At 42.7% G+C, this 13,643-nt stretch overlaps 1 protein-coding gene across 8 annotated transcripts in view; it reads left to right on the forward strand.

Moving 5' to 3' along the window:
- The window catches only part of MAP4K4 (mitogen-activated protein kinase kinase kinase kinase 4), a 169,734-nt gene that overhangs the window by 129,535 nt on the left and 26,556 nt on the right, over positions 1 to 13,643 (forward strand). For 4 of the 8 annotated variants that reach the window (XM_074859079.1, XM_074859082.1, XM_074859078.1 and 1 more), the window contains exons 13-20: positions 1,212 to 1,373; positions 3,495 to 3,581; positions 4,261 to 4,479; positions 7,784 to 7,945; positions 9,963 to 10,193; positions 11,115 to 11,221; positions 12,168 to 12,319; positions 13,021 to 13,118. In XM_074859079.1, coding sequence (XP_074715180.1) covers positions 1,212 to 1,373; positions 3,495 to 3,581; positions 4,261 to 4,479; positions 7,784 to 7,945; positions 9,963 to 10,193; positions 11,115 to 11,221; positions 12,168 to 12,319; positions 13,021 to 13,118 — 1,218 coding nt within the window. The remainder of the gene's footprint in view (positions 1 to 1,211; positions 1,374 to 3,494; positions 3,582 to 4,260; positions 4,480 to 7,783; positions 7,946 to 9,962; positions 10,194 to 11,114; positions 11,222 to 12,167; positions 12,320 to 13,020; positions 13,119 to 13,643) is intronic. The other 4 variants (XM_074859080.1, XM_074859085.1, XM_074859083.1 and 1 more) reach the window with 2 other exon arrangements.

Consider the following 13,643-nt stretch of genomic DNA (forward strand, 5'->3'; position numbering starts at 1 on the left):
AAAGCGGAGTCTGAGTGCTCTTACATGACTACCGGGAGCACCTTAAGACTGGCAAATCTGTGGCAGCTTTACTTCAACAGAAATTGGTGGTAGTGTTAACCTTAACCTAAATGTGAAAAGGAATAACTGTTGTAGGTTTTCATTTTATTCTTGGGATTAAATTTGAGTGTGCTTTTTTTGGTTTATAGTTATTCTATAATTTTTTTAGCATATTATAGAAATCTATAATGGAAGTAAATGTTGTGGAGATATTCCCAGTTGATGGTTGAACAGGAGACAGCTGGGTCTTTTGACACTTAGACAGTTGTGGGAGTCTGCCTGGGATTTTGAGGTAGGTGGAGTAACTGGATGCTTCTGTAGAAGTGCAGGAAGAGTTGGTCACGACTCTATGGGCATTTAAAATGTCTCCTCTGAAGTCATACGTGGTTCTCTATAGACATAAATGAGTCAGTTCATCCTTTCTAGAGCTGTTTTCCAGGTTCTTTTCAGACTTGAGCAGACTTAGCAGCAGCAGTTTGTATTTGGGTCATGCGTGGAAGCTTATCTGTGTAAGTGTAAAAGCTTAGCTCAGCTGTTTTTCCTCTTTTACATATAGGTGCTTTTGATGTTCTGGGAGGGGCTGAGGTGCTGTTGGTCAGCCTTCCTTCTCTCTTAGGCAAAGTTTTGGGCAGTGCATGAAATTGAGCTTGGTTGTTGGGCCAACACCACCAAATTCTTAGCAGACCATGAATTGTGTCAAGAGAGAAACTGTTTACCGAAAGCTCCAGTTAGTCATCACTTGAGTTTTAGCTGATTTCAATGGGGCTGATAATTCCCTTTTGGCAACGTTTAGATAATGTGTTGAAGTCAAGAAAATTGTCACACTGATTAAGATTTGAGTTTAACAGTTGTTCAAAGATGGAGATTTCAGTGTGAGCCTCTCTTGAAGAGCAGCAGTGAGCTTCCACACCTCGGTAGTCAGGAATATGGTATGTGACTTTGTGTGTGTGAGTGAAGAAACCAGAGAGAGTAAGTGAGGCTGCTTTTAGGGATAGTTGTGTGCTGGGTATGAGTTAGTTTCCTGGTGGAACACTTGCATAAAATGTTTTGTCACTCAGTTGCAGAGCTTGCCAGTCCTGGTAAATCCCTCTCTTCACAGTAGAAAACAACCCCACCTCTTTCTTTGATAACAACAAAAGTAAAACTTTGTGGTTTCTTTTCCCTTTTCGCAGCAACAAAGAAGAGAACGGGAAGCTCGAAGGCAACAAGAGCGTGAGCAAAGGCGGAGAGAACAGGAAGAAAAAAGACGTCTGGAAGAAATGGAGAGGAGGCGTAAGGAAGAGGAAGAGAGAAGAAGAGCAGAGGAGGAAAAGAGAAGGGTAGAAAGAGAACAGGTGAGTCCATGATACAGATATATGTGCAATAAGCTTGTTTCTTCTAAATTTTAATTTAATTTTTTAAAAATTAGTACGCCTAAAGCAGCTTAGAGGCAACCTAATGCTGACCCTTTGATCTTTGTTGTCTCTGACAGCAAACGCACTAACATAGATTGTAGGGCTTTATGGAAAATTCTGGCAGCCTCAATATTCCCTCAAAAAAAGAAGTCTTGTTGCAGTACTCTTTCTAAATTCAGTTCGTGCCCCTGAGCTTGACTGAAAACCATCAGAATTGGCAAAATCATCACTGGGGCTGAAAATTATTTCTAGGCTTGTCTTGCTGGATCACTGGTTCTTGCAGGACATGCCCCTGTTCAGAAGGCCTTCCAGAGAACGGCAGCTCTCTTGCATATTGGCTTCTGGCACCCAGAATTGGTCTGAAGCTCTTCATAAACTTTGGGTATTCTGAATTTGAGATGGAACCTTTGAGCTGCAGAAGGTTTTCCTTCCTAAAACTTAAATGTGCAATCTCCCGCTCTTACTCTGTCTATTTAAAATCAGCTCTAATAACGTATGCCAGTTCAGGCAGCAAGTATATCTTAAGTTGTGTCAGTGTGCCCATAATACATTGAAAGTACAGGTGAGAAACCTTTTAAACTGTGAAATTCAGCTGTTCTATTTATGCATGAAATCTGCATGTTTTAAAATCCTTTAAAAACATCAATGAGGGTGATAATCAGGGTAATAATTATTGTGCATGTACTGCAAAATACTGATCCCAAATAAAGGGCAAAAACTACCGTCCTAGAGGCTGATTGTAAATTTCCCATTAACTTCAGGAATGCTGGTTTTGGCCTGATACACATTAATTTTTTCTTACGTAAAATCACTGTATTTGAGATCACTGATGATCGTGTTACTGGGGAACTTTATTGTGTTTATATCTATTTCAAAGATTTTTGAGTCAAAAAGAGAGAAGACTAACCAATGGGAGTAAATATATGGAAAATCTCTAATTACAGCACAGCAATTTGCTTTTGGGCAGACACCGGGTATTCCCCCAGCTGCTTTTTAAACTGTTGAAATGCTAATTACGCACAGTGCCAGTAATGACAAATGGTTAATTGATGTGGCCAAGCTGAACCACTCTGAAATTTTTTTTTTTTCTTTTTGGAAGAAAAGACATGCCCCCTCTTTGAATTTTTGTTAACCCAAACTATGGCTCAGCCAGTGTGCGTAACAACAGTGTAGTGTATCTCATCAGCCTGTCACAAGACTTTCTATAGCTCCCATCACTGTATCACTGATCCATTAATTTCTTTATGCATACACTGTAAATGTGTGCGTGTGTGCGTGTGCTTGTGTGTGTGCGCATGCACATGTTACGTACTTCCATTAATTGCATGATAGGATGTTACCAGCTTGGGTTTGGTGCTTCAGAGTTTGAGTTTTTCCAGGGGGTCAGGTGAAGCAGCAGGTAAACCTCTCGACCTGTTGAGGCTGCAGACGAAGAGATGGCTAGATCGCAAGAGCAAGCGAGTTTGGTCTAATATCTGTTTCCTGGTGGATGTTTGTTTGTGTCATAACCATCGCATAATTCAGCAAGGCTGGCAGCGTCTGCTCAGGAGAAGCTTCTGGTGAGGGCGGCAGGGGAGATGGCAGGGCAGGTCCCAACTGCACTTGGCAGAGCCCCTCTGGGGGAGCTTGCTCCAGGTCTGCCTACACTATGCCTGGCTCTAGTTGTTGCTAACAGTTCATCGCACCAGTGCAACAAACTAATGTTTAATACAACTTGCATGTGACTTTGTATTGGCTGTCTTGAGTCAGACTTGCTGTGTTTTAACTTTCCAAAACCTTCAAGTGCATTTTGCTGCTTCTTGAAACCACTTCCAAAATATGTAAACGAGCTCTGGCCCGTGCCGGCAACATTTGCAGGAGTGCAAATTTCAGAACAGAAGGGGCCAAAAGCCAATGCTCAGGAGGGCAGGGCTCCCTCAATTGTTCTGCAGGCACTAATCCATTCCGAAGTGCGTTTCTCGTTAAAGCGGAACTGGGGAAGTAGCGTGTGGTGTTCCACCCAGGGGGTTCTGATGCATTCCTTTTGAATAAATTTATTGCTGGGTAATTTCTATGTGACAGGAGTATATCAGGCGACAGCTAGAAGAGGAGCAGCGGCACTTGGAAATTCTACAGCAGCAGCTGCTCCAGGAGCAGGCCATGTTACTGGTAAAGCACTGTATCTGTTTTGTTCAGTAGCTATAGGATCCATTTATCCGGCCAGTCCTAGGCTTCCCTCAGTCGGGCACAGCTGCACTGACAGTATGACAACAAAGGAGCTTGATTAAAAGGCCATTTATGCAAGTGTTGTGGGCTGACAGGCACATATGAGAAGTGCTGTATGGTCACACTGCTTTCTGGGCAGTAAGAGGAGGCTTTATGTTAAAGTGGAACAGTTCTGGTGTGGTGGTCGAGTTTCTGAACAGACCTTGGCATTTAGTGAAGAACTAGAGTGCTTATGTTGCAGATCAAAAGCACACATGATATGTAAATCCACCCCAGGATACAATGGCCTAGTGTTGGTCTAAATCATTGTTTTATGAACTTTACACTGGATTTAGTATAAATAACACTTTTTTTTTCTTTAATAAAAATCAGTTTTGACATAACTCTCCAATCATGTCAAGCTTAGCAGTACACTTTCGACTTTCCCAACATGAGACACATGCCATATTGGTCTAACGTAGCTCTTGGTTACACTTTAACAATGAAATAAACCAAAAAAAATTAAAAAAAAAAAAAAAAAGGCAACAGCAACCAGAAAAGTGCATTTTTAATGGGATGGATAGGGACACATCCACCATACAGTCAATGTCATGTCTTGAATTACTCACACATTCTCTCAAAGGAATACAGATGGCGAGAGATGGAGGAACACCGGCAGGCGGAGCGACTCCAGCGCCAGTTGCAGCAGGAGCAAGCCTACCTCCTGTCACTGCAGCATGATCACAGGCGGCAGCAGCAGCAGCAGCAACAGCAGCAGCAGCAGCAGCAAGAAAGAAATAAACAAAGCTATCATACCCCCGAGCCAAAATCCCACTATGAGCCTGCTGAAAGAGCACGTGAGGTAAGTCCTGCTCGTGAGCGGGAATCTTCTACCTGCTCCTCTGCCCCTGCCTGTTGGCATCATCGTGACTGCTGTAGTACAGTCGGAGGACAAAGTGTCACTCATATTTTAAAATGTTGGCCCCTGGTTTCCAAACCTGAGGGCTACTTCTGGGTACTTCTGCAATCACTGGAGTTCAGAGGTTTGAGGTATAAAGGGTGGAAAGAAATTCTGGAAGGCTGCAGACTGAGGGGACCTGGTTTTGGAAGCATCATGTCAGGAAGTTAATCTCATCTGCACTTCATCAGTCATGTTTTCATAGGAAGTGTTGGTGCAGTTGGCAATCTGTGCCTCTGGCAAGTACTGGCAATTGGAAATTGGGAGGCAATTGGAAAGCACAAACCTATGAGGGATGCTTGCACACAGCACCTGTTACACATTTGGTGCTTTAGCTCATGCTCTTGGAAATTTTCTTATGAACACAAAGCTGTATTTCATTAGTTTCATTTTTGAAGTGTTAAGTATTCTCTTCTGAGATCATGTCGTGCTATTATGAATCTCTGTAGTACTGCCTTCTTGAACTTCAGGCACTCACAAGTCAATCTGAAATCATCAGAGTGCTGTTTGTTTCAGTGAGTGGTCCCTTGTCTTTACTGGTCCACGGGTAACATTGCTAAGCCCTAATTGCCTCTTTGATGCATACTTGGCTCTCTTTCAGCGGTCTTACTCTTATGTTTCCCTTGAGCACCACACTGCCCACAAACCACTAGACTGGGCAATACTGGTCAAAGCTCTTAATGGCGTTCATCACCAGCATGTGGGAACTAGGTAAATATGTTTTGGAACAAGAACAAAAAAAATCCTTGGGGCTGTTCAACATGATAAAATAGCTTTCAGTCCACCTTTGTCCAGTAAGTAACGCTTCCTTGCCTTTGAAGTATTGCTGTTTGGGCCTGGTGAGCACAAACTCATTTTCTTGTAAATGCTGTTGTCCAAGTTCTTCATACACCGTGTTTGTGCTATCTCATCCATTCCTCTTGGTGGTTGAGGTGTCTGGTACATCTCTCTCTCTTGGAAGAAATTCAGACTTGTCCAGTATGTGGTGGTGCAGGCATGGAACCAGCACTCCTGTCCAGCCTGAAGGCTGACTTCAGAGGGATGCAGAACCCTATCCTGAGCCATGTCTCCCATTTTCCTTTCAGAGTTGAAAAGGAGAGAAACTCCTAAAGATTCAAAGTGTTACATCCTTTAATAGAGCCACTGACTCAGCTATTTTTCTGTTATAGTCTTTTTCTTTTGTGATTGCTGTAGCTAAAAGGAGTAAAAGGAAGACAAAAAATTTGTGTTAGTAGTCAGATCTTGCCAGAGATTGCTGTGTAATATTCTTTTTTAAAAGTGTGGCAGAAGTATAGCCATAATAGCTTGGTGCCTGGCAGTGGGAGTGACACCAGTTAAACTTAAGAGCCAGCATTAACTCTGATGTCATGCTTGACATAAAATAGTGAATTGGAGTGCATGTCCTGTGCCTTACACTTTCAGGCATACTGATCTCCAGAGAAAGTCTCTATCTACGGAGGTGCTGACCATCAGGATAATAAGGATAATAACTTTCCTGTTCTGGCAAAGTCTAATGGTGATTAGTTTTTTTTTTTCCCCATTGCAGTAGCAATGAGGATCTAAGGAAAAGGACTTCTAAGATTGACCCTGGGAAACAGTGGGGAGCTTAGAGCAAGAAACAATGCATAATATCATTTTCTGGTCCAGACAGTCAGATGACTGGAACAGGGCCTGTTTCTATCCAGAGATGCACGCTCTGTCTCCTTCCCACTTCTTGCCTGGTTTTAAGGACATGTAGCTCGTGCAGTTTATGTACTTTGTGAAAGAAACCTCCTATCATCTACAGCTAGAGACATGAAAGCCTGTTCCTTCAGACAGAAGGACTTGGGGCTTTTCCTTGTTCTATTCATAACAAGGAGTCTGGCCTGTTTTTTAAACTTTAAAGGATGTCTCTGTGCAGTTGAACGTGGTGGTGAACATGATCGTATGGTGAAGATGCTTGCCTCCATTATTGTTGTACTTCCCAAGTCATGGTGCATTTTGTGTAGACCTGGCAGAAGCTTGTTGTCTTGTTCCCACAGGCAGACTGTTACTGGAAAGCAGAGGCAGGTTGGGTTTGTAAAGCAGCCCAGCTGAGGAGTCCTGGAAACTTGCCTCTGTCTTCTTACGTGGGTATATAAGCAGCCTGTCTCTCCAGACCATCACTGCTAGGGAGCAATTAGGAAACCACCCCAATACTAGTTTTGTGCTCCAGACACAAGGGTTAAAGCAAACTGGTGAGCAGAATCTCAACAAATGAAATCAGCCCAAGCTGCCAGTATGAACTTTCTTTGACGCTTTGATAACATGCTGGGAATTTAGTGTCTCTTAGAGGCAGCTGCTCTGGCAGCTCCCCTGGCAGAAATGTACACGCTGCCCTAATTCCAGCAACAGATCATCTTAGGAGGATATTTCCTTTCTTCCTCGAGCCTCTCTCCATCTCTTGTGCTTCATACCTCCCGCTTTGTTCGCAGTGCTGCAGCCTTGGAATAGGCAACATTTCTGCATGGGAACCTTGCTTGATGTTCTTTTGAGGACTGAGCACTTTCTGACTTAGTCTTCCCCTTGACAAGCTCTTGAGGTCAGTGTATGATCACTTCTGCACCTCTTTGAGGATGAGAAACAAGCTGCTGGTGCTGTTCTCTGTAGCCTGTGAGGTCATGTTGGGACTATCTGGTAAGAGAGAGGATGACCAGTCCTACAATTTCATACCTAAAGCAGAACAGCCTCCAGTATTACTGGGTAGAGAAGCATATCATCTCTTTTCTTGCGTTGCCAAAGAGACAAGCGCAGGAAAGCAGATAATCAAGTACCATTGGTTGAGTAAGGCAGGTAACTACAGTAAGGGATAGCAGTGGGAAATGTACTTCTATATTGTGAACCTGTTTCTGTTTTCATATATCCTTATTATTGTCTGTGAGGAAAATACTGATGGATAACTACTCTAGGCAGAAAGAAGCCCCTTAATGGTGTTTTCATATCACTTCACATCTTACTGCCTGCTGGTATCCTCTTCCTAGCATGGATTTTCCATATTGGCATACTTGCCACTTGGTGTAGTTCACTGTTGTGTTTTACAGTGCTGGTGAAAGCGGTAGGGAAAGAATCCTGCCTAGCCCCAGATGTATGTGGTTTCTTTATGGTAGAGGAGAGGTGGTACTCACCTTCATATTTCTACTTTAATTGGTTTTATTGACTCCAGACTTAACCTCCATTTATTTTGGCTTAGGTGGAGGAGAGATTTAGAAAAACTAATCAGGGCTCCCCTGAAGCACAGTCTAAACAGATGGGCAAAGTGTTGGAGCCACCAGTGCCTTCAAGATCAGAGTCCTTTTCCAATGGAAACTCAGAACCTGCTCAGCCTGCCCTGCAGAGGCCGATGGAGCCCCAGGTAAGTGCCCAGGAAAATCTTGGTGAGCCTGGAGGAAATGCAGATGTCCCAACATGTTTCCTTCAAATTTGCAGATCTTGTCACTTAAAGTCTCATGTAAAGGTTACGTAAAGCAGCTTATTCAGTAGATTTGTTCTTTGTCTATTCTTGCTTATGTTATTGATAAACTGATGGATTTGTGGTTTTGGTGTTGTGGGGTTTTTTTTGTTTTGTTTTTAAGTATTAAAGCTAGATTAGAACTGTTGCATTCCATTATTATCTGTGCAACAGTGGAATGGTGGGCTAAGCACTGGTGACGGTTGCAGTACACTTTTATAATTCAGAATTTAATCTGTGCAAGATATGTACTACCAAAAAGAATGCTCAGGAAAAAAGTGAGCTTGCTTGTTTTTTAAAATTCTTGTGGAAAAAGCTAACTAAACAAGTGGTTTTTAATAGTATGAGCACTGCTTCAAAGAGGTTTATAAAACATGACTAAGAAAAACAAGTTTGTTGTCAGTAGGCCTACCGTGGCTAAATAGAGCTCTGTACCACCCCTGGAAAATCAAAAAGACGTTGAAAACACTGAGCTGCTTGGCTGCTGTTGTTCTGTTGTTTTCTAATGAAGAGCCTCCAGATCTTGGTATCTGTATCTCATAGGAATTGCAGCATGAATTTAAAAAGTAACCTTTGTCTAAAACTTAGATAGCCCATAAATTCTGAGCGATTTAGATATGCTAAATTAAAAAGTATAGTTCTGCATTCAGTTCCTCTGTTTCCATGCAGAATTTTCTTCTCCCAAATTAAGTCTGTTGATGACAGTGCAAGCTAAAACCGCCCCTGATTGTGACTAGGTATTGCAACTCTTTTGGGCAACAGGAGAATTTGAACAGACGGGAGAGTGGGAGAAATCAGGACAGAACTTCATCTCTTACTCATTAATTCCTGGCTTTTATTCAAACCTCTATGACTATTTCAAAATATTGGACTTGTATCTTCATGCTCTCTGTGCCAGTTACTTTTAAAGTCTGGGTCTTCCACTCATATTATGGATAATCAGGCTCTTCAACAGCTGTGTGTGTTAAAATTGAGGAAATAATAATAGAAAAACAAATACAACCAGCCTACTGAAACTGGGATTGAAAGCAAAGTTTTTCTTAAATATTAGGTGTGAAAACAGTGCGTTCCTCAGTTATGACCTTTCCTCCTCCTCAGTTTCAGAAATTAACTCTGAAATGCAGGTTTATGCACAAGGAAGGAGTAGGCTGAAGGGTCAATATGGGTTTCAGTGGAAATCCCAATGGAGTTTTAACTCGAGTCACTGTTGTGCCTTCTTAGTATGTGTAATTGAACATGTGTGCGTGTATGTGTGTGCTTAGTTTGTGTATAAATATGTATATATGTACTGTATATGGTACATATATGGTGTAAGTATAATATGCATTGTACATATGTATACTATATACAATATATATTATGGTTTTTTTATATATATTGCAATGACTGTAAAGGAATAAAGGCTTCTGTGCTGTGGTCTTTCTCCAAAAGTTTGGAACTGTATCTAGTTCCTAAATTCATTAGGTAACGTAAATGTCTGTCGGTTTGCGCATTTTACAGCATTCTTTGATTCTGTACATTTCTTTAATTGGATATCCGCTTCAAATTTCCCAGCCCACCAGTGCTGCCATGAGACCTGACCAAAGGCTACTGAAGACCGAGGAACAGCAGGTGACTTCTGTCTTGAGTGGCCTTTGGATTCAGGCTCACGGTGCAGATATTAGGTTCCCTTTTCTTCTGGGCACCAGTGTATGTGTATGTGGAGAGCGTAGCTCACAAAAAAATGCATATGTGCTGTATTTTCAGTCTGTTACGTTCTTTGGGTGCTTGCCTTGCTTTTAAGTGCATTGATTCCACCCCACGCTTACCTAATGCCATAACCAATTTGTCTCTGCCCGCCCCACCTGCCTTTATTCTGTGTTAATTGGAAAGCCAGTTATACTGAGCGCATTGAATGTTTTATGTTTTGTTTTCTTGTAAGGTACAGTGGTCCCATCTGGCATCTCTCAAGAACAATGTTTCCCCTGTCTCGCGATCCCATTCCTTCAGTGACCCTTCTCCCAAATTTGCTCATCACCATCTTCGTTCCCAGGACCCATATCCACCTTCACGCAGTGAAGTGCTAAATCAGAGTTCTGACTCTAAGTCGGAGGTACCCGACCCCACCCAAAAGGCTTGGGCTAGATCAGACAGTGACGAGGTGCCTCCAAGGGTAAGGAGTAGAAAGACAGATGTGTGCTATTTTTTTTTATTATTAATTATTATTTTTTAAAGGATGTGATACCCCAGGCACTGGGAAGACCATGCCCTTGTGCCAGTGTTGGTAACAGTATTTTGGAAGGCAGATCATAATGTAGGTGGTCAGTCAATGGGTTAATAATAAGCAACCTTAAGTACAATATTGAAGCTTCATATAAAATTGGCAATTATTTATAGAATGCAGCTATTTCAGATAGACAATTTATTATGCAAAGTTAACAAATCATTACCATATTCAGGAAAGAATTTTAAATATCCCTGAGATTATTGCTCAGAGTTAATTTTCCTCTTCATCTGTTAGCAACCCAAACTATGAATCATACACATATTTAAAATTGAGATGGAACTGAACAAAAAGGAAACATTCAATATATCTTCTCCTCCTCTCCCCCTCCCACCCCCCTCCCATCCACTGGGATTTGCTTCTTCTGAGTATATTCTTGCTCCCCCACCAGTCTTTGCCTTCTGCTGATCCATTCCCGGGCATTTGTTTGGTTCCCCTGAGCTTATTCTAATTCTCATGCTGTTTCAGCAAATTGCTTTGTGCCTCCCCTGCTTCAGTCAAAATGCCATATTCTTTTTAAATGTCTCAGTAGTTGGAGGGTAGTGGGCTGTGTATGTGTTCGTGTGATAACTATTAAATACTACTTAATGTTAAGACTCAACTTTGAGTTCTCTTCAAAATCTGAACAGCATCCCAGCTAAGGCTCTTGGTTTTGTGGGTGTTTGTTTATTGCTTTTGGTCGCTGATGAACTTGGACTTAGAATTAAGTGTTACTAAAACCTTAAGAATATATTCTGTAGCAGGAGAGGTTTAATCTTCCTCTTCTCTCTCTCCTGTTCATGGGTTTAACACAACCTTTTTTCTCCCAAGGTACCTGTGAGAACAACATCCCGATCACCAGTCCTGTCCCGCCGTGACTCTCCGCTGCAGGGCAGTGGGCAGCAAAATAACCAAGCAGGTCAAAGAAACTCCACGAGGTTTGTAAACCTACATGTCCTTGCCTTTCTTGAACTGAAAGGAAAAGGCTCATGGGAAGCAAGGCGTTTCCAGAGAGCTTTTGGCATTGTCTGTTGGACGTGAAAGGAAGATGAACTTGGATCCCTTTTCAGTAATGATTAATATTAATTTCCCTTGGTGTAGCATGTGTGCCAACAAATACTGGCAAAATTTCTTCTTCCCTCTCCTTCTTTGAGTTGTCTGCCCTGTAACTTTAGCAATAATTTCGAAATATCCTTAAGATTTCTGAAAAAATGTGGCCGTTCGTGAACTTCTTGCTTTTTGGTGCAACAGGTCATCTTGGGCATACTGTGGGGACTACTGGCAGCAGAAGTGTTTGTAACATCTAAAGGGAAGAGATCTCAGAAACTTTCTGTCCTCTCAGCCAGAACCAGACTTTAGAAGGGGGAGAAGCGTCCGTGAGCTGTGACGCAGAGCATCGGAGGTCAGGAAGGGGGAAGAAGGGGCTGCCTCCAGAGCTCAGTGGAGCAACATGGACAGGCCACCCTGGAATTGGCTCACTGGACAGGAGTGAGGGTATTCTGAGAGGGACAAGAAGAGATGTCTTTTTGGCTTGTGCTTGGGTGGCCAGGGCACTTCTGAGCCAATTTTAAACCTGCTGAGAGAACTGTCCACTTCAGGTTAGATACGTAAGAACGGCAGGCAGCCAGTTCATAATAAAAAGAATAGCTTACACCCACCTAAACATTATTTTTTTTTTTTGTTCCATCCTCAATAAGGTAATAGGTATTTCAAAGCGAGACACTGCCTGGCTTGTGAAGCATCACTGATGCCCTCAACTCAGTGTTAAGTGCACTTTAAGATGAGTTATTAGCAAAACACTGAGGAAGAGTGATGTTTGAGTTTAGAAATGAGAATCTGAAACTGAAGTGTGTGACAAAAACTTTCTTCCCTCCCCTGATACAGCAATATAGAGCCTCGACTGCTGTGGGAAAGGGTAGAGAAGCTCGTACCAAGGCCAGGCAGTGGCAGTTCTTCAGGTTCAAGCAACTCTGGCTCACAGCCTGGCTCCCACCCTGGGTCTCAGAGTGGGTCTGGAGAGCGGTTCCGGATGAGATGTAAGTCCTTCCTCCACCCTTCATAACATCACATTTCTAAATTTATTAAGTTGTGAAACACTCAGTAATGAAGGATGATAACCCTCACTGGGAAAGACCTTTTAGCGTGCAGTTTCAAAGATGGTTTAGCTTCCAGTACCCCCCCTTGGCTGTATGTCCTTGCTTGGGAAAGAGGTAGATGCAGAAGTTGTCGTGAAAGTGTTCACTGTTCTTTGATTCACATCCTGCCACTGCTTCATTTTCCTGTGTGCAAACAGCTCAGTCTCCATGCTCTCGTAGCTCCCTTCCTCATGTGTGCAAGGGCACATTTTGATGCTTGTTGCCTATCACCTTGGTGGTTGTTGATGGGGTGCAGACTGCTACAGGCAGGTCTCAGCTGGGATACATTGGATGCTGATGCAGGTTTTCCAACTTCTGGCCACAGTCGTTACCCTCTTTAATTTACAACTATGTGACAGTTTACTTGGGCTTCAGTCATAGGTCAGCTGCACCCGTATCATCACAGCTTATGATGATTTTTTGTATAGTCCTTCAGGGACAATGTAATAGTGAACTAGTGAAACCTAGGTCTTGCTGTCATGCACAGCCTGATAGACTTCTCACCTCTCTTCACCACTCCACAGTAAAGTAAGAAAACATATTTTAGCTCCCTGCTTAATCTGTTTTGTTCTGTGTTCCTTTCGGGTTCCTGACACATGCAGCATCATCCAAATCAGAGGGCTCGCCATCGCAGCGTCATGAAAGTGCACCTAAAAAGCCTGAAGAGAAAAAGGAAGTCTTCAGACCTATCAAGCCTGCTGTAAGTTGCATCCAGTTTCCCCTGTCCCCCCTCTCTTTCAGGTAGGCCCACAAAAAGTATAGTGTGAGCTTCCGTTCATGGTGCCATTGGGGGTGAACTTCAGCTTGTGTTGGAGTTTGTATCTGTGGGCCTAACAGCATGTCCTGAGCTCTGCAATTGCCTGCACACATCACAGTACTTTAAACATTAGAATTTGCTCTGCTTCTGGAATTGGTTTCTGCTCTCTGGTCTTCTTCCTTCCTAACCTCTGCCTTTCTCTTTCAATCCTGTGCTTCCTTCCTGGGGCTGGACCAATGATCGTGCATTTGACATGAATGTGCCAATGCTGGGCTGAATGGTGCAGGGAGAAGTGGTAAGACCTCAAGTTGTTGCTATTTTCTGTGAAAGATTTCTGACATTTTCTTTATCTGCCTGCTGTTACAGTTGATTACAGCTCTATGTCCAGTTGTGTCTGGGGGATCACAGTGGGTTTTCACAGTATTTCCAACTTCCCTTAAAACTTTCTTCTCTTGCCATTATGATACC

The sequence above is a fragment of the Strix uralensis genome, chromosome 2 (genome assembly GCF_047716275.1).
Source record: "Strix uralensis isolate ZFMK-TIS-50842 chromosome 2, bStrUra1, whole genome shotgun sequence".
Classification (NCBI taxonomy): domain Eukaryota; kingdom Metazoa; phylum Chordata; class Aves; order Strigiformes; family Strigidae; genus Strix; species Strix uralensis.